Consider the following 21,371-nt stretch of genomic DNA (forward strand, 5'->3'; position numbering starts at 1 on the left):
GGCATTTTTGCAAGAGTTAGGGTGGGAAGAGGTGTAATCCAGGTAGCTGTGGGAGTCGGTGGGTTTGTAGAAGGTGTCAGTGTCAAGTCGGTCGTCACTGATGGAGATGGAGAGGTCCAGGAAGGGGAGGGAGGTGTCAGAGATGGTCCAGGTAAATTTAAGGTCAGGGTGGAATGTGTTGGTGAAGTTGATGAATTACTCAACCTCGTCACAGGAGCACAAGGTGGCACCAATGCAGTCATCAATGTAGCGGAGGAAGAGGTGGGGAGTGGTGCCGGTGTAATTACGGAAGATGGCTATGTTCTACGTAGCCAACAAACAGACAGGCATAGCTGGGGTCCATACGGGTGTCCATGGCTACCCCTTTGGTCTGGAGGAAGTGGGAGGATTCGAAGAAGAAGTTGTTAAGGGTGAGGACCAGTTCGGCAAAACGAATGAGTGTGTCGGTGGAAGGATACTGTTGGGGACGTCGGGAGAGGAAGAAACGGAGGGCTTGTAGGCCCTGGTCATGGCAGATGGAGGTGTAGAGGGATTGGATATCCATGGTGAAGATGAGGCGTTGGGGCCCGTGAAAACGGAAGTCTTGGAGGAGGTGGAGGGCAGGGGTGGTGTCTCGAACGTATGTGGGGAGTTCCTGGATTAGTGGGGATAGGACAGTGTCAAGGTAGGTAGAGATGAGTTCAGTGGGGCAGGAGCATACTGAGACAATGGGTCAGCCAGGGTGCTCAGGCTTGTGGATCCTGGGAAGGAGGTAAAACCGGGCAGTGCAGGGTTCCCGGACTAGGAGGTTCAAAGCTGTGGGTGGGAGATCTCCTGAGGTGATGAGGTTCTGTATGGTCTGGGAGATGATGGTTTGGTGATGGGGAGGTGGGGTCATGGTCAAGGGGGTGGTAGGAGGAGGTGTCCTCGAGTTGGTGTCTGGCTTCAGCGATGTAGAGGTCAGCAGACTACCACTGCGCCCCCTTTATCTGCTGGTTTGATGGTGAGGTCGGGATTGGAGCAGAGGGATTGGAGGGCTGCGCGTTGTGAGGGTGAGAGGTTGGAGTGGGGGAGGGGGGTAGACAGGTTGAAGCAGTTAATGTCCCGGCGGCAGTTGGAAATGAAGAGGTCGAGGACAGGTAATAGGCCAGCGCGGGGTGTCCAGGTGGATGGAGTCTGTTGGAGGCAGGTGAAGGGGTCCTCGGAAGGTGGACGGGAGTCCTGATTATAAAAGTAAGCTCTGAGGCGGAGGCGACGGAAGAATTGTTCGACGTCACGGCATGTATTAAATTCATTGATGCGTGGGCGGAGGGGGATGAAGGGGAGTCCTTTGCTGAGGACTGATCATTCGTCCTCAGTGAGGGGGAGGTCTGGAGGGATGGTGAAAACTCGGCAGGGCTGAGAGCTAGGGCCTGGTGTGGGTGTGGAGCTGGGAGTAGAAGCGGAGCCTGTAACTGGAGTGGGCATGGTGGTGGGGGGAATGGGGGTGGAGTCATGAGCAGGGGTTCCCCTCAGGGTCCTGGGGGGTGGGGATAGTGACTGTGGGGGGCATGTCAGCAGAACGCAGGTGAGTGGCGTTGGAAGTGGTGGCGAACACGGCAGTGGGGGGAGGCGGAGGTCACTGAGCGTGTGACATCAGCGATGATGTGAGGGGCGGAAGTGATGTCACATGTGGTGCATGAGGAATTGTGAGGGGCGGAAGTGACGTCCTCCATTCTGTTTGTAACAGAAATAGCAATGGCTGTTGCGGTGCAGTGGGTAATGTCTCTACCTCTGAGCCATGAAGCCCAAGTTTAAGTCCCATCTGCTCCAGAGGTGTGCTATAACATCTTGAACAGATTGTAAGAATTTTCTAATCAATGTAAATAGAAGCATTTAAGTTTAGAAAGCTGTAATTCCAGTGAGGAATTCACTTCCTTGATTACTGGAAACTCAAATTGGGAATTCAGGCATAAGTCACAGCAGGATGCCATTTGGCCCATCGTGCTTGCACAAGCCCGATAATTATGCTCATTTAACTGGTGCCAACTTCCTGTTTTGCATAAGCTTACACACTATTTCTCTCCAAATAATTATCCAATGCCCTCTTGAATGCTTCATTGAAGCTGCCTCCACCATACCCTGAGGAAGTGCATTCCAGATCCTGACTTGCTGCTGACTGAAGATGTTTCTACTAACTTCACCCTTGCTTCTTTTGGAGATCACTTTAAATCTATGCCCCCTTGTTCTTGTTCATTTCCCAAGCGGTAAGTTTCTCCCTATATACTCTCGTCAGCCTGCTCACAATTTTGAAAACTTTATCAACTCGCAGCTCAGCCTTCTTCTTCTCAAGAAGAACTTCAATCTTTCCTCATAACTGAAGTTCCCTAACACTGAAACCATTCCTATAAACTGCTTTTGTGCTCTCTGTCCAATGCATTCACATCCTTCCAATAGTTTGGTGACCACACTGCACACAGTACTCCAGTGGAAGTCTAACAAGTGTCTTATACAGGTTCAACATCACCTCCTTGATTTTGTAACCTATTCTCCTATTAAGAATGCCAAGGATATCATATTTTATTTACTACTCTCCACCTATTTTGCCACTTTTTGTGATCTGCGCTCTATACACCCAGGTCCCTTGGCTGCTACACCTCCTTTAGAATTCTACCCCCAACTTTATATTGCCTTTCAATGTTCCTTTTACCAAAATGCATCATTTCACACTTCTGTGCTTTGAAATTCATATGCCACCTATCTCCCCACTTCACCAACTTGTCCATGTCATCTGGAGTTCTACACTCTCCTCCTTACAATTATTCCACGTTTTTGTCCCCTGTGCACCAAGATCCAGATCCTTAATATATAGCAGGGGTTACAAGGGTCCCATTATCACCCCTTGGGGAATTTCACTACAAACATTCATCCAGTTCAAAAACTATCCATTGACCATTATTTCTCTGTTTCCTGTCACTCAGCTCATTTTGTGTCCATGTTACAATTGACTGATACATATTAGTGGATAGAAAATCTGGGGAATGTGTAGTGAAATTCCTAAGATCTGTTCCTAGTAAGTGCCATTTTGTAAAATTTCTCTTCAAGATGTTTATACAAAGCATCTGGAAGTGGATTCCATTTGATTTTGGACCAGATCATGTGAAAGGGGTGTAAGACCACAACAATAATTTGTATTTATGTACCAGCTTTAAATGTAATAAAGAGTTCTGAGATGCTGCACAGGAACATTATAAACTAAAATTTGAGCCACAAAAGGATATATTAAAGCAGATGACCCAAAACATCAGTCAAAGAGGTCTGAAGGAGTGTTGTGAAGAAGAAAGGGAGATGAGAGGTAGAGGGAATTAGAAAAGGCGTTTTTGAAGCTTTTGTCTCACAACTGAAGGCACAACCATCAATGGTGGAGCACTTTAAATTGTAGGTATTGCAGAGCAATGCAAGATTACTTGGTGCTGGAGAAGATTACAGAGATAGAGAGGGGCAAGATCACAGTGAGATTAGAGAACAAGGCTAAGAAGTTTATAGCATTGCATAATTGGCAGCACAAGGTGATGGATGAAAGGAGTTTGGTGCAAGTTAGGACACAGAGAGCAGAGTTTTGGATGAGCTCAAGTTTATCGACAGAAAGAATTTGGATGTTGGCCAGAAGTACATTAAAACAGTCACATTCGGATATACCAGCAACGAGGTTTCATCAGCAGATGGACTAAAGCAGGGATGAAATCAGGCAATTATTTGGGGGGGGAAGAGGTATGATGTCTTTGTGGGCAAAAGGGTTCTCAACATATTCAAAGATAGCACAAATGTAATCTTTGATTTAGAATTTGAGTCCCAGCAAGTATTTTCATATAAAAGTGGAATTTAAGACTTCTTTAAAAACGATACAGGCTATAATGCGATGGTTGCGTTCTTGTGTGACCCTGAGCTATATAAAAATCGTGCAATAAAAATAGCACTTAAAGTGTTGGCGATGTAACTGCGTTATAGCCAACACACATTTTACAATTTTGCGCTTTAGAAACAATGATCCCTATGCATCAATCGCATTGCAGCCAATTCGCGTTGACAAAACGCACATTATAACAGAATGACCTGCATTTGGTTTTAATTTTGAGTCTTCTTCCTAACTGGTTAGGATTGTACACAACCATTTGAGATTCAGTTTAGTAATGAATGTCAGCTTTTTGACGATGTCATGATTAGCTCAGTTCCATTTTAGCTGATGGTGTGACTTTTGTTGTAATTGGTTCATTTGTCTTGTGTTCGGCTGGTAATAAATGTAATGGCTCCCTCCTCAAATTGGTTTTGGCTCCTGCACGGGTGACATCATGACAGCAAAAAAAAAAATCAATTTGCTTTAGATCAAACTTGAAAATTCAAATGTCTGAAATTGAAACTTCCAAGAGAGAAATGGAGATATTTCTTTGTCGAAAGAAGATCACCACTTGAAACAGAATCTAGGTAGGTTATAGGAGATTAAAAACTGGAGTAATTTAAGAAACAGTTGGCTGAGGTGTGGTGGGAGGGAAACACAATTAGACTCTTAACAGATTGATCAACAAGGACAGGCTGAACAGTTTTCATCAACTGTTGGTTAGCACTGCTGCTTCACAGTGCCAGAGACCTGGGTTCAATTCTCGCCTCAGGCAACTGACTGTGTGGCGTTTGCACATTCTCCCTGTGTCTGCGTGGGTTTCCTCCAGGTGCTCCGGTTTCCTCCCACAATCCAAAAATGTGCAGGTTAGGTGAATTGGCCGTGCTAAAATGCCCGTAGTGTTAAATGAAGGGGGAAATGTAGGGGAATGATCTGGGTGGGTTGCTCTTCGGAGGGTCGGTGTGGGCTTGTTGGGCCGAAGGGCCTGTTTCCACACTAAGTATTCTAATCTGTATTACTCTTGTGATTATAACTCACTTAGGTCGAGAGTCAGACATGTACAGCACAGAAACAGACCCTTCAATCCAATTCGTCCATGCTGACCACATATCCTAAATTAATTGAGTCCCATTTGCCAACACTTGGCCTATCTCCCTCTAAACCTTTCCTATTCATATGCCCACCCAGCTATCTTTTAAATACTGTAATTGTACCAGCCTCCACCATTTCCTCTGGCAGCTCATTCCATACACACCACCCTCTGTGAGCAGATTGCCCTCTCGGTCCCTTTAAAAATTTTCCCTCTCGCACCCTAAACCTATGCTCTCTAGTTCTGGACTCCCTCACCACAGGGAAAAACCTTGTCTATTTACGCTATCAATGCCCCTCAATTTTATAAACCTCTATAAGGTTACCTCTCAGCCTCCGATGCTCCAGGGAAAACAGCCCCAGCCTTATCAGACTCTCCATGCAGCTGAAACCCTCCATCTCTAGCAACATCCTTGTAAATCTTTTTTGAACCCTTTCAAGTTTCACAACATCCTTCCTATAGGAGGGAGACCAGAAGTGCACACAATATTCCAAAAGTGGCCAATGTCTTGTACAGCTGCAACATGCCCTCCCAACTACTGTACTCAATGCTCTGACCAATAAAGGAAAGCATACCAAATGCCTTCTTCACTATCCTATCTGCCTGAGATTCCACTTTCAAAGAACTTTGAACATGCACTCCACGGTCTCTTCATTCAGCAACATGCCCCAGAACCTTAACATTAAATGTATAAATCCTATCCTTATTTGCCTTTCCAAAATGCAGCACCTCACATTTATCTAAATTAAACTCCATCTGCCACTCCTCGGCCTATTGGTCCATCTGATCAAGATCCTGTTGTGCTCGGAGGTAACCATCTTCGCTGTCCACTACACCTCCAATTTTGGCATCAGCTGCAAACTTACTAATTATGTTCACATCCAAATCATTCATATATATGACAAAAAACACACTGTTGTTCAACTTCAACAGCACCTTCCTTAACTAAGCTGCATTGTAGTCTAACACTATTCACCACAGACTGGTTTTGAAATGATCCGACTGTATCAAAATATTATCAACTTAGATAGTGTATTATGGCTCTTTTAATTGCTAATGTACAGAAAAGCTTTGACAAGCAATGCGCAAGTGAGCTCAGTCAGGCCTTTTATAACAGTTTCTTTTATTATTTCTTTCAAATGTGTATTTTTGTTTCAATCTTAGTCTACTTTATTTAAAAATTTTGCCAAAGTACACATTTCCTGTGTCATACATACCTCCTGTAACTGTGCCTGATGCATCTACCTCTGTCAATTTTTCCATCTTGACTCTTCCACGTTTTCAGTCATATTTAAACCTCTCTAAAAGATGCTGCTCTTTCCTATCAATATAGTTCCTGTAAACATCAAACACTTGCCTCAAGCAATGAGGATTCCACCCAGATTCTAACAGAGGCATCATCAGTACAGTCTGTCCTGATATAACATGATAGTTCCTTTCCCGTGCGATCCCATTGTATAAGGAAATCGCTTAATAGCAGCACCATTTAAACCAATGGGACTGGAACCACATTATATCCAATACAGGTAAGGAAAGTTCGTGCTCTACAAAAACTCTTCAATCGTGCTACAGCCAATTTACATTATAGCAGAACTGACTGTACTTGTTTAGAAGGCACTGATAATGCAAACAATTTAAGTTTGTTCTTGGTAATCGCTTAGAATGTAGCTTTTATTGGGTTTTTGTGTGAATGGCTTACACCTTCAAGCTTGATGATCAAAGTCCATTCAAGGCTGAGCAGGTTCTAAAAAAAGCAAGAGAGAAAGATGCGGTGCTTTAAAAAACTGTATTGGTTTGGAGAGAGGGGATGCTTTCCAATGGTTCCCACTTTGTAATGTGTTTTGAGTCATAGTCTCATCCAAACTCTGGGCATTGGTTAGCTCAGTGGACTGGGTGGCTGATTTGTGATGCGGAGTAATGCCAACAGTGTGGGTTCAATTTCTGCACTGGCTGAGGTTTCAATGAAGGACTCTCCTTCTCAACATTTCCCCTCACCTGAGGCTTAATCAGAGAAAAGTCACCAGTGTAAACAAAATGGGAGGAAATGGCGACGAGCTGCCCCTCCATTCGCAGGTTGCTTCTCCCCTGCATGCCTTGCTGATTACCTGTTACCTCAAGACAGTTAGGAAAATGAGAGATCGCAGACAACATTTCTGGGAGTCACATTTCATTGAGCCAGGATCTAGCCCCCGTGCTAGATCCAAGATTATGTTCATCATGTTTGGGGATGTGGAGCAATGGCAGTAATAGATCTCTGGGTGGAGGAGAAAAAGGCTGCAAGCTGGGGTGAAAAGGAGGCTGAAACAGGGGAGTGGAGAAGGTACAGAAGGAGACTGCAATAGGAGTCCATTGGAGAAGATGGATTCTGCCATGTGGAAAGGATAGTTTGAAACCTGTCAAAAGACAATCAACTAAATGGGATTGGAAAAAATAACTTTAAAATCACTGAGGTAATTAATTTATGTAAATAAATGTGGGATATCTAGTTTAAGGCAGTACAAGTTCAGGAGCTACTGTACTTAAAAATCTGAGATGCAGTAACAAGAGTAGTATTAACCTTTTTTATTAATTACTTCACAGAATGTGGGCATCGCTGGCAATTATTGCCTATCCTTAATTGTTAAGAGTCAGCCTGGTTAGAAATATTCCAGTTTTGTGCATTAGCCATGATCTCATTATTCTGTTGTAGTTGTCTTTAGGATGCTGGCTTTTTATATATAGAAGTGTGTGTCCATTATTTTGAAGGGAGGGGGAATACTTTTGTTGCTAACTTCTGCCAGTTCCTTGTACCAACTTAAAAACTGTGGTTAATGCTTTCCTTGTGTATTATAGCTTCAAGTTTAATGAAGAGTTGATTATTGAAGATGTTAATAACTTCTTCTAATTCTGTTTCTGAGAGAGTTAAAATACGCTATATTTCAACCTAATACAGAAAACATTGCTACCAAGAGTCCACCATTATAGAATCATAGAGAATTACAGCACAGAAACAGACTATTCGGTCCAATTCATCCATGCTGACCAGGTATCCTAAAAATGTCTAGTCCCATTTGCCAGCATTCGGCCCGCTATCCCTCTAAACCCTTCCTATTCATATACCCATCCAGATGCCTTTTAAAATGTTGTAATTGTCCTAGCCTCCACTCCTCTTCTGACAGCTCATTCCATACACACACCACCCTCTGTGTGAAAACATTGCCACTTAGGTCCCTTTTAAATCTTTCCCTTCTCATCTTAAACTTATCCCCTCTAGTTTTGGCCACCCTTACCCTGGGGAAAAGACCTTGGCTATTCACCCTATCCATGCCCCTCATGACTTTATAAATTTCTATAAAGGTCACCCTTCACCTTCCAGGAAAAATAGCCCCACCTATTCAGCCTCTCCCTGTAGCTCAAACACTCCAACCCTGACAACAATCTTGTTAATCTTTTCTGCACCATTTTAAGTTTCACAACATCTTTCCTATAGCAGGAAGATTAGAGTTGAATGCAATGTTCCAATAGTGGCCTAACCAATGTCCTGTACAGCCACAACATGACTCTCAACTCCTATAATCAATGCATTGACCAATAAAGATAAATGTACCAAATGCCTTTTTTTCACTATCCTGTCTACCACTTTCAAGTAACTATGAAAAAAGGTGTATTTTTTTCCAGCAACATTCCCCACCATTAAGTGTATAAGTCCTGCCCTGATTTGCCCTATCAAAATGCAGCCGCTTATGCTTAACTAAATTAAACTTCATCTGCCACTCCTTGGCCCATTTGCCCATCCGATCAAGGTCCCACTGTACTCTGAGATAACTTTCTTTGTTGCCCACTACACCACTGATTTTGGTGTCATCTGCAAACTTACTTACCATATCGCCAACGGTCATGTCCAAATCAATCATATAAATGATGAAAAAAAGTGGACCCAGCACCGATCCTTCCGGCACACCACTGGTCACAGGCTTCTAGTCTGAAAAGCATTCCTCCGCCACCACCCTCTGTCTCCTACATAAAACCAATTTATATTCAAGTAGCTAGGTCTGCCTGTATCCATGTGACCTAATTAATGTGTGAGTTAGTGAGAATGAAAAAGTACTCCTCAAAAAAAAACTTGATCTCCCGCCCTACACTAAACTATATCCCCTTAGCCACTCCACGTTAACATGCAATTCCCAGTCTGTCTCAGATGCTCCCTCTCAACGGTTTCCAGTGTTTCTTCTGGAGCTTATTTGCAATAGATATGAAAATGTGAAAAGCCATTTTACGAAAAGAAACAAATTATTTTCTCACCTCTTCTGGTTCAACCAGTTTGAATTCCATGCCTCGACCTGTCCAAGCAATAAAGTTAGAGTTGGACGGGTCGTCCAGGAGTGCAACCAGGAACTGCCATAACTGGAGAGAGCCTCGCCGCTGATATAGAGGGCCCTCACGATATGTACTGATCTCCTGTTTGATGTCACCTGCCAAACAAAGACAAAATAATTAAATGCACTGAGTGGAGTGAAACCACTGAAGAAATTGGTCTAGATCATAAACAATGATATGCAAGCATTCATGTTTTCGAAAATGATAGAACCTGGTCATGCATTTACCCTATTGAGAAGTCTAGGTAAAGGTTAAGACTGTGGAAAATACAAAATGAATTGAGAGTAGTGATGAGGTAACATTATGTGTATTTTTAAAAGCGCACCCTGCAGAATAAAGGACATGTCATATGGCTTAATGGGTAGCATTGCTGCCTCAGAGTTCCAGTTCAATTCCCACTCCAAAATTTGATGGGCAGTTGAGATGCATATATTATATGGCCAACAGTTTGATTACCAAACTACAAATCCTTCCAATGCTTTGGTAGATAATTAAAGAGACAGAATTTGTTGGTCAGCCAAATTGCATAGGGTAATGGCGAACCACTGCATATTCATGGAGAGGGCATGGGATTCAACTTATTTCAGAACTGAAAAGGAGCCTTCAAATCTGCCTGAGGCAGTAACCCAGGCAGGAGGTGGAATCTGCTGAATGGGATAAGAACCAGTTTTGTTTCCTTAAATGTTCAATTGAAAAATGTAGTTATGGAAACACACCTTCTGAGGCATGGAAAGAAACACTATTGCTAGCGATTTGGTCAGATGCATTGGAAAAGGCATCAAGGGAGCCTCACAAGGGCAGCGCCAAGTAGTTAGGCAACAGCAGAGGCAGCACAGGAGGACAGCACAGTCAAGAAGGACACATTAAGATAATACTGCAGTCAGGCACGATACGCTTCATGAAAAATAAAAGGACGTAGAACTCAATGAAACAAAATGTAGGATTAGGTGATTGTAAATATGTTTTTAATTAAAGGTTGTCAGCTTCAGTTAAAAAAAAAGTGGCAGCACTGAAGGTGTAGCTTTCCATCATTTTGAGAATGTATTAATTCTCTAAGTCCTGTCTCCAATAGTGAGTGTGCAGAAGTATAATTGGGGCGTAGAAGCTTGAAGAATGTACCATCTATTCAACACCAAAGTACACTAGCTCCTTCTTGATATTAGCAGATGGAGGCTAAGTAAAATTAAAATTAAAATATTTGGGTTTTAAACCCTTTGCTTTAATATTAATGTCTCAGAACCTATGAAACAGTCAAAATTCAGAACACACACTGGTGGTCTCATTCAAGAGACTGACCAATAGAAGCCTGGAGGAACAGGCAGTTCCTTCAGTCTTTACTCCGTGTCTTCTTGACAGTCTAATAGCCTTTTAATTTGCTGAATTTGGGAAGGTTATTGCTAGACTTCAGGAAATTGCATTTTCTAAGTTTAGTTAGAATAAAATGCAGTGTTGCGGGAAACTAGTTGAAGATTACACAACACAATAACTATGTTCACACTTCATTGTGAGCTCCCGTGCTGGACGGCATTCAGCAAGTGGTAATAAACTTCATTCCCACTGGAGTCAGGCTGAGCCACTGTTTCCAATGGAAAATGCACTTGGGTACTTTAAAAGGAAATGTGCCCAGCCAGTAATAACTAGGCACAGCTTGGTTTGTGAAAGAGCTATATTAACAACTTTTACATGGATCACTCACAAGCTGTAGACATGAACGCTTCAATATGAAAGTCAATTCACAATTTTCATTCCTGTCTTTCACGAAAAATGAGTGTATGTTGTAATTGAGCCAAGTTATTTAATATTTATATCGTATTGCATCTCTTGCCTACCTTCCCCGTTTCAAAGTGACATGAACTAAAACATAGCAACTCGCCTTCGAGATCAGGATGGGCAGGATACTTACACTGAGCCAACTGAAGGGTTTGATTGCTTTGGCTGACTTTGCATTGTTTGAACTGGATGAAATCATTACTCTGGGCCATTCATTCATACCAGCAAATTATATTTGATGTTTCAAAAGTTCAGTGTACACGTGGAACACTTTACTGGAGAGCATTCTGGAGAAAATGGAAAATCCTTGTAAGCTCTGTCGCTTGTGGAAGTGATGCAAGTTTCTCACTATCGTCCTCAGGGATCTATTATTCCAGTTCCCTGTGGGACTCCATCTCAGACAAAGGAGGGTAAGTATTGACATTAACAGCAACAATGTTATTCTCTTTTCTTGGGTCATTGTTGAAAACCATTGGAGGTCACTCCTTTTTCAGGGTTTAGAATACGGAATGATCCTGCCTGAAATTCAATAGGTCTAGAAGATGTGTCGGAGGTAATTGTTACTTTTGGCTTTGGATAATAAAGTGGCAAGTGGATCACCTGCCCCTTATACTGTGTGCTTGCTCCATGTATTTCTACCAATTTGCTGTTCATAAAAGGAGAGAATTGCCAAAAAAGAGCAAAATGAGAATTGTGTATGAGAGCACAAGACAGTCAAAGGAAAGTCTCAGGTGGTGAGGAGGTGCCTACGCCCAAAGTCTGCCCTTAGCAGTGCTGAAAGAACAGATTAAAACCAAAAGGGAGAGAACTCCAGGAGCAGGCAAAAGTTTACCTGAAGTTCCCCCAAGATTTATTCAGTTTAATGGCTGCTAATGTTGATGTGGCACTTGCATTCAGGGGTCAGCTTTGCAGTACTTCCGCAAAGAGGATTGGTTCATTCCAGCGTTTACACCATATTGACTGCTACACTTTGGTTAACTGAGTTCTATGCTGCAAAAATTCTTGGACTGGTCTCAAAGGGTGTACTCTTGCATACAGTCCCAGATCCTAAACCAGGATCAAGTCCCATCTTCTTGTCAGGCAATTGTGCCAGGGTTTGACAGCACTGACTGGTGGGTCTGCCAAATCAGGTCTGCTGTGGTTCAACTGGTAAGCACTCTTACCACAAGATCTCCAGTTCTAATCCTACTCCAGGTTCCAATGCATAGAGGGATCACTGAACCAACAGAGATGCTGACTTTTGCATGTGGGATTTAATAGACACCCCTTCTCCCAGTTCATGTGGATGCAAAAGATCCCATGACACTATTTAAAGGAGTTAATCCCCAGCCCGATAACCATTTCTCAAATTCAAATACATGATCCACCCATAATCACGTTGTTAATTGCATTCACAGTTAAAAGTAATGCTGGTGAATTTGTTGTCACATGAAAAACCAAAGTAGAAGTAATCCTTGCTCTTGGTCTTCCACCAATGGCATGATATACAGTGTAGCTGGAGTGTTTCTGAACAGTGTTCAGGCTAAACAAGCATTCACATCTCATAACTGATTGAAATGACCAATTTCTGCTTCTTGGGGAAGTTCAGCCTCACTAATGTGGCATCGACCAATAGGAGACCATTTCAGCTTACTCTGCAGATAACTGGGAGCAAAAAACTCCTGTTCCAAACACATCAGTTAGAAAGACCCTGATTGGTAAATCAGGTGTGCCTGCTAAGTCAGTGGGGCAAGACATAATTAGACAAGTCAAAATATTTGTCCCAAAAATATTTACAAAATTCTAAAAGTCAACTCATTGCATGGGGTTGCTTCTCTCCATTTTCAGCTCTTTGTAAACCCCTCCCCTTCGAAGAGACCGTGCCAGTGGGATCAGAAAAAAAAACCCAGCAGAATACCCCAATACTAGTTTTGATTTGGTATTTGAAGTGAGCAGATTAAAATGGATGTTTGACATCATGTGGTGAGGTATGTGTGTGGTATAAGGACACACAAAAACAGGAAGATTTCCTGGAATCAACACGTTTAAAAAAGAACAATGATGAACATTCAGTTTGTGCCCAAACAACGCATAATCAAATAGTTATTGAAGGCATTGGTTTACTTTCATTGGGAAGCAGTTTACCACCCCTTATTAAAATCAAACTATTTACTGAAGTACATTTTTTTCTCTGTTCTTTCATCAGATGCGTGCAAAGGCAGTATTTGTCATCCATCCTTAACTGCCTCTGAACTGAGTCATGGGCTCAGCCATTTTAGACAGTACTTGAGAATCACCACATTGCTGTGGGTCAGCAGTTACATGTACCAAAAAATGTGTTGCTGGAAAAGCGCAGCAGGCCAGGCAGCAAAGGAGCAGGAGAATCGACGCTTCTGGCATATGCCTGGCCTGCTGCGCTTTTCCAGCAACACATTTTTCAGCTCTGGTCTCCGGCATCTGCAGTCCTCACTTTCTCCTAGCAGTTACATGTAGGCCAGATGAGGCAAGAACAGCAGATCGTTTTCTTACAAAAAGGAACTTAGTTAACCAGATGAGTTTCTACAATTGTGTAATTATGTTTCTTGTTACTGACAGTAATTTTTCAATTCCAAATTAATTGATTGGAAATCTTAAATTCCACTAGCTGCCATTGTAGGAATTGAACTCATCTGCCCATACCATTAGTCTGGATCTCTGGACTATCAGCCCAATAATACCACCATTATGCCAAGAAGTTATACAGCTCATTGTTCTCAATTCCTCCACAATCTCAATCAGATCCAAATTTGTTCCCATTTTATAACTCTCATGGACTTCATATTCACATCAGTAGAAGAAATTGCATGCAAATGGTTTATAGTTGATGCCTCGTTTATGGGTTTAGGAGGAGTGGACAATAGTGCTGCGATCTCCAAAAACATCATCCCAGAAAGCACACCTTTCCCTTGTCATGTAGGGTTGCCAATCATGGCTTAATGCCATGACATCGTTATGGGGCACAGCAAGAGGCAGTCAAGAACTAGCTCAGCTGTCTGGGGATTGAACCCAAGTGTTCACTCAAATCAACTGAGCTAGCAGGCTGCCTGGCCCCACACATAATGCAGTCACATTGGTTTCAATCAGGATTGCGTGAGTTCTGAATCAGGTGCAAGACCATCTCCAAGAAAAGGAGCCTTGCATTACATCAGCGTCACAGTTCAAGTGCATATGGTGTCAAGTAAATTCTTTAAATGGAGATCAAAATTAGCCAGCTCCCAGGTAGCGGTTTAAAATCATCTTTAAAAGGGAATTTTCAGTCACCAAAGGCCAGTGAGTGGAGCTCTACACACGTTTATATTCTGGATGTAGGTTTACTCACTGAGCTGGAAGGTTCGGTTTCAGACGTTTCATCACCATACTAGGTAACATCATCGGTGAGTCTCTGGATGAAGCACTGGTGGTATGGCCTGCATCTGGAAGCTCACTGATGTTACCGAAGATGGTGATGAAATGTCTGACACTGAACCTTCCAGGTCAGCGAGCAAACCTACATCCAGAACCTCAACTCAAGCTATAAATCTTCTCAAATCTTCACTAACATTTATATTATATGTGCTTTACCCTCAGTGGAAAATGGCGAGTGCAGCAAGGATAAAATTACATTGCATAGTTGAACTACAACTTGTATTAATTCATCGCATTTTTGTAAGATGCTTTTTTGGGTGCAATTATTAAACAAAGTTTGGCATCCAGCTATTTAAAATATTAGGAATGGATGAACAAATATTTGGCAAGGGGTGAATTTTAAGGAATGCCTCAAAAAGTAGAAGAATAGAGAGGTTTAGTAAGGAAGGTCTGGGCCTCATGGCTGTAGTAACTGAAGGGAGCAGTAAAAATTAATGGAGCAGTGAAAATGGAACAATGTTAAAGCAGATAATGGTGTGCAATCCTGCATTTGGAGGATTAGCAACCACCAGTCAAAAATATTGTAGAGGAAGAGTCCAATGTCCATGGACTGTGAAAACAACACACTTCATGCAAAGTTTATGCATTCAATATTGCAGCCCCCAGTTGAATTTCAGCAATCAAACAAGTTGCTTTATTTCTTCACAGTCTACATATGTAAAATGAATATTGTGATAAGAATAAATAAGAGAAATGCAATTGCAAATAGAATTTGTAAAAACTTAAGCATTTCACACCATAAATCAGAGCTTTTGATCTTCAGTTTATTGAACAATTGATGGACCATTCACCCACTCTAATACAATTAAAGTGCTAACCTTCAAGTTTGTCGGGAACCACAGATGCATCGTCACTGTAAGGTCTCAGCTGTTTCTCATATGAGAAGCCTGGAATGTACAGAAGGAACATTAGCAATTTTGTTATTGCCTGCCTCAATCCAATGCCTTGCCAATCCGATTTTAATATTAAAAGCTGATAGGAGATAATTAACTTCAGGGACTGACGGATGGAGGAAGCAATGTGGTGAGGATAGAGTTAAGGTATCACAATGGCGGAGCCGAGTTATGCTGACTACAGGTTTGAAAGGAGTGAGAATTGCCTTAGCACCATTCACCAAGATGTCCTATGTGCACAACATCTTAGAATCTCAAAGGAGTGAGACTTAACAACTGGCAGTCCTCAAAAGTATTTGCAACAGTGTCTTTCATTGACGTAATCTGTGACTACTTGCTAATTTACAACAAACTATATCTAATTAGTAAGGGACTCTTCTACTTTGAACCAGGAAGTGTTTTTCTCCATCATGCTTGACCAATCAGGCCTTAGTTTCCTACACTTAAAGAGGATGACGACGACAATTACCTACATCATGAATAGCAAATCATACACACAGTGTAGTGAGCTGCAACATCCATATGATAATATCAACATTTGAGTCATGAGTTACACTACCTTACAACGGGTTTAAATTGTTCTACAACTTTGAAATGTTGATTGATAACTGCCCAACTACTTCTTGTGCTCAAAACATTCCTTGGCATGGAAATAGATGGACCTTATGAAGTAGTTCTCAACTGTTAGTAATGTTCCTCGTGGTATGTTTACATTTCCAAGGGGGAACAACTTGACTAAAGTGCAAACAATTCTTTAAGACAAGAGCCTGGATTGCTGAATGGAAGTTGTAAATTGCCTTTGTCTCAGTTCAGATCAGAGTTTTACTCGACCATAATTGTTTTAGTGAGTACTTCAAAATGTCATACACATGTCTAAATATTAACTTTCAAACCTATATTCTTTATATTTACTTAATAATTACAGGACTTTACATTTATGATTCGATTAGATTCCCTACAGTATGGAAACAGACCCTTCGGCCCAACAAGTCCACACCGACCCTCCAAAGAGTAACCCACTCAGACCCATTCTCCTATCCTATATTTACCCCTAACTATTGCACCTATCACTATGGGCAATTTAGCGTGGCCAATTCACCTAACCTGCACATCTTTGGACTGTGGGAGGAAACCAGAGTACCCAGAGGAAACCCACACAGACACAGGGAGAATGTGCAAACTCCACACAGGTAGACGCCAGAGGCCAGAACCGAACCCTCATCTCTGGCTCTGTGAGGCAGCAGTGCTAACCACTGAGCCACCGCACCGCCCATTTTTTTTTCAAAGCACAATGGATTAGCGATTCATTGCCTTAACCTCTCGGCCACCTCGTAGCCCCCATGATTTATTCTCTCATTTTCTGATTTCTTTTGAACTTAACATACGCCATGGTCAGATCATGGTTGATCTGCACCTCAACTCTGTTTATCTTTGTTCCATATCCTTTGATGCAAGAAACTCAGTGATCTCAACCTTCAAAGTTTCAGCTAACACCAACATCCATCCTCTCTTCCTCAAAGTTATCTAGATTGCTACCGTGCTTTTTGCAAGAAGAAATGCTTTCTGACTCCCCTCCCAAAAAAGGACGAATTCTAATTTGAGTACATCCCTCGCTCCAAAGTCCCCAGTCACTGGTGTTATCCAGTTGAATATAGCAGCACAGTAAAGGTGTTTCAAATAGCAAGGAATACATATTCTGTTTCCACTGATTGAGATAACTTCTCTTGTATTAGTGTCAGACATTTTATTTAAAACACAGTTGAACACACAGGTTTAGCCTCTCATTCAGAGAACAGTGCTGCTTGCCATGTAAAATAAACAGTCAGGATTAATAGATACAAAAAAATACAAAGAAACATTTTCCATTGCAATCATAAACTGAACTATTAATAAACAAGTGTTACCTCAGGAGCTCAGTAAATTAGCAACTTGCAGTTATATAATATTAATCATTTAACTGTAATCAATTACCAAATCTGATCCAAGAATCTGATGCAAATAGCAGGAGGTGAATTCTAAATGTCCACTAGGATGCGTTCATGAAACAGGCCGTACTAAATCGCTGCAAAATTGTAGACAAGCCAGTTAATTGACAGAGGACCTTTAATCTCAATTGGTTCTACAAAAACAAACGCCCAACTTATCTTCCATTTTATGTTTGCAATGATCTTCTGGTGAATAGCAACCCACCACCCTTGCAAGTAATGAGTCATTGCATTTAGCTGGCAGTAAGACATTTCAGGTAACAAGATATAAATTTCAGGAGCTGATTAATGGGCAGGAAACTTGAACCAGTGGGTGAGATGGCTTGGGGGCAGGTGAGGAATAACTGCAGGTTAACGAAGGTTAGCATCAGCTTTGGGAGGAGAGCAGAAATCCTCTTGGGAGAGGAAGTAGAGGTGGAAGTTCAGGGAGGTTTGCAAGAGGAGCATGGAGGGAAAAAACAGGTAGCAAGGGACTGAGGCAGGAAATTGACAGCTCTCTTGGCATTTTAGTAGCATCCTCAGAGAGGTCGCTCAGGGTCATGTAGACAAAACTAAGTGGAAACAATTTGGAACATGCCAACAACTACCTCACTACCATCAGCTGTTTCTTCTGTTGTCCAAAAGGTGGTGCATGACCTTTATTCAAAGCAACTGCAAAGAACATTGTTCTTTATTCCTGGCATATTGTCTACATTTTGTGAAGTTTTTAAACTGAAATAATGGCAGGAGGTTGAGGAAGCTGTCAATGCACTGAGACAATTGAAAGGTAAATGACAAATGGTTAACCTTTCAAAAGTGTCATCTTTTGTGCTGTTAGGTTCAGCAATTTTTCCAATTTGTCCGAATATGGCCACGACATACACGTGCTAGAAACGTACAAAAAACCCTAAAGAGGACTAATACAATAACTCCCAGCGGTTTTACAACACATTTCTAAATATTTGGTTTCTCAGTGTAGTTGATGGAACAGGATTTGCCCGGGTTTCAAGAGGAGTAAAGAACTTACCTAACCCCAGAAACATGGCACTGCCAAATCCTGAGGTCACCAGTTTGTTGAAAGTTTCAGTAGCCTAACCTGGCATTTTTTAAAAAAGGTAACCCTCCCTAATTTCCCCAAAATATGTGTAAACAAGAACTGGTTACCACCTCAAAACAAAATAAAAATGCCTAGGTATGCCCAAAATAAAAATGTATGAGTCTACTAATATATCAAATCTGGAAGCAAAGACAGGTTTGGGTACATCATGGAAACCCATAAGCAACAATGTTTAAACACCTTTGTATATAGTGGAAGCTTGATTTGTTTGCTTTTAATTTTACAAGTTGCAACTGTTCCAGTCTGAGCAACAGCATATGCTGATGGATGAATTGCAAATTAAAAATTAACTCAGTTTTATTTGGAGTACAGGTGACTTCATTCATAAACCTAGATTACTGCTGTCCATTTGTAGTAGACAGGCAGGAGGCTAGAAGAACATGGCAAGCCAGGCAGCATCTGGAGTTGGAGAAGTCGATGTTTCAGGTGTAACCCTTCTTCAGGACTGGGGATGGGTGTGGGGGAAGCCACAGATAAAGGGGGAGGTGGGGGTAGGGTGGTGAAGTGGGGATAGGTGAAGACAGGTAGAGGGTATGACCTGGTTGGTCAATGGGAGGAATGAATTCCGTAAGTGGCAGGGAGGCGTGGAAGGGATGGAGTGTGTCTGGGAGGGAGTCGGAGGATGGGAAGGGAGGTTATTTGAAATTGGAGGACTCAATGTTCGTTCTCCGCTCTGTAGACTGCCCAGGTGGAAGATGAAGTGTTGATCCTCCACTTTGCGGTTTGGTTCATTGTGGCATGGTCATGTTGGAAAGGGAGCGGGAAGGGGAATTGAAATGGGTGGTAACTGGGAGGTCAGGTCAGCTCCTGTGGGCCCAGCTGCGATGCTCGGTGAACCATTCCATAAGTTTACGTTTTGTCTCCCCAATGTGGAAAAGACCACCTTGGGAGCATTTGATGCAGTAAACCAGGTTGGAAGAGAGGTAGGTGAACCTCTGTCTGAGCTGGAAGTACTGTCAGTGGGGAAAGTGGCACAAACCAAGGACTGTTGAAGGGAATACTCCTTGCGGAAGGCAGAGAGGGGTGGGGGAGGGAAAGATGTTCTTGGTGGTGAAGTCTAGTTGAATTTGGCCGAAGTGTTGAAGGATGATGCTTCGGCTGTGGAGACTTGTGGGGTGGTAGGTAAGGACAAGGGGGCTCTGTCTTTATTGAGGGGGTGGTTTAGAGCAGTGGAATGGGAAATGCAGATGGTGCGGTGGTGGGCTGTCTGAATGACAAAGGGGGGAAAAGCACATTGTTCAAAATAGATGGACATCTGGGATGCTCGTGAGTGGAATGTCCTCTCGTCCGAGCAGATGCAGCCAAGGCGGAAGAATTGTGATAATTAGATGGAGTTCTTGCAGGATACTGGGTGGGAGGAGGTGTAGTCCAGGTAATTAGGCAGGAGATCTCAGACCCATGATATGCTCCTCTTGCTCAATATGGGAGCTTAGGGCCATAGCTGAAGTCCCTGACACCTTCACGTGCAGAAGTGTGTCCAGCTGCAGCTCTTGTTAGGCCACATGACGGCTCTGGAGCTGCGGATGAACTCACTTTGGAGCATACGTGATGCTGAGGTGGTCATGGATAGCACATTTAGTGAATTGGTCTCACTGCAGATTAGGACTGCTGAGGGAGAAAGGGAATGGATGATCAAAAGGCAGAGAAAAAGCAGGAAGGCAGCGCAGATGTCCCCTGCAGTCATCTCCCTCCAAAACAGGTATACCGTTCTTGGATATTGGGGGAGATGGTTCATCAGGGGAAGGCGGTTCATCAGAGGAAGGCAGCACTAGCCAGGTTCATGGCACCGTGACTGGCTTTGCTGTACAGAAGGGTGGGAAAAACAGTGGAAGGTCTATAATCAAAAGGGATTCAATTCTAAAGGTGAGTAGATAGGCAATTCTGTGGTCGAAAATGAGACTCCTGAATGGTATGTCCCTCCCAGATGCACGGGTCAGGCATGTCTCAGATCAGCTGCAGGACATTCTGAAGGGGGAGGGTGAACAGCCAGCTGACATGGTGCATGTAGGCACCAATGATATCGGTAAAAAAAGCAGAATTTAGGGAGTTAAGAACCAAGTTAAAAACTAGGACCTTAGAGGTAGTAATCTCAGGATTGCTACCAATACCATGTGCTAGTCAGAGTAGAAATGAAAGAATAGGCATGGTTTCAGAGATGGTGGAAGAGGGAGGGGCTCAGATGTTTGGGACATTGGGACCAGTTCTGGGAGAGGTGGGTGTATTACAAATTGGATGGTTTACATCTGGGCTGGACTGGAACCAGTGTCCTTCGGGGTGCTTTTGCTAATGCTGTTGGGAGGATTTAAGCTAATGTGACCGGCGGATGGGGACCAAAACAATCAGGAGGTAGTAACTAAAGCCTGTAAGGAACTAGATCATGATGTCAGCGTGACTAAGGGGAAAGAGTAGGCAGGGAGCAGACGATGAATACAAAGCAACTGGTGATCTGAGGTGCATTTGTTTTAATGCAAGGAGTGTAGTAGATAAACTTAGGGTTTGGATTAGTACCTGGGAGTATAATGTTATTGCTATTACTGAGACTTGGTTGAGGGAAGGGCATGATTGGCAACTAAATATCCTGGATATCAATGCTTCAGGTGGGCATAGAGAGGGAGGTAAAAGGAGTGGAGGAGTTGCATAACTGGTCAAAGAGGATATCACAGCTGCGCTGAAGGACAGCAATATGGAAGACTAGGCAGTAAGGCGATATGGGCAGAGCTCAGAAATAGGAAGGGTGCGGTAACAATGCTGGGTCTGTACGACAGGCCTCCCAACAGTGAGTGTGAGCTAGAAGTACAAATATGTAGGAAGGTCACAAAGATGTAGGAGCAACAGGGTGGTGGTGACAGGAGAGTTTAATTTTCCCAACATTGACTGCGATTCATGTAATGTTAGAGGATTGGAC

The 21,371-nt window shown here is 42.7% G+C and overlaps 1 protein-coding gene across 3 annotated transcripts in view; it reads right to left on the reverse strand.

Annotated features, from left to right (window-relative positions):
* etv4 (ETS variant transcription factor 4) overlaps positions 1-21,371 on the reverse strand; it is a 107,690-nt gene that overhangs the window by 9,488 nt on the left and 76,831 nt on the right. For all 3 annotated transcript variants that reach the window (XM_043675033.1, XM_043675032.1, XM_043675034.1), the window contains exons 10-11: positions 15,311-15,379; positions 9,225-9,394 (exon numbers count right to left, since the gene is read on the reverse strand). In XM_043675033.1, the coding sequence (XP_043530968.1) occupies positions 9,225-9,394; positions 15,311-15,379 (239 nt within the window). The remainder of the gene's footprint in view (positions 1-9,224; positions 9,395-15,310; positions 15,380-21,371) is intronic.

The sequence above is a fragment of the Chiloscyllium plagiosum genome, chromosome 33 (genome assembly GCF_004010195.1).
Source record: "Chiloscyllium plagiosum isolate BGI_BamShark_2017 chromosome 33, ASM401019v2, whole genome shotgun sequence".
Classification (NCBI taxonomy): domain Eukaryota; kingdom Metazoa; phylum Chordata; class Chondrichthyes; order Orectolobiformes; family Hemiscylliidae; genus Chiloscyllium; species Chiloscyllium plagiosum.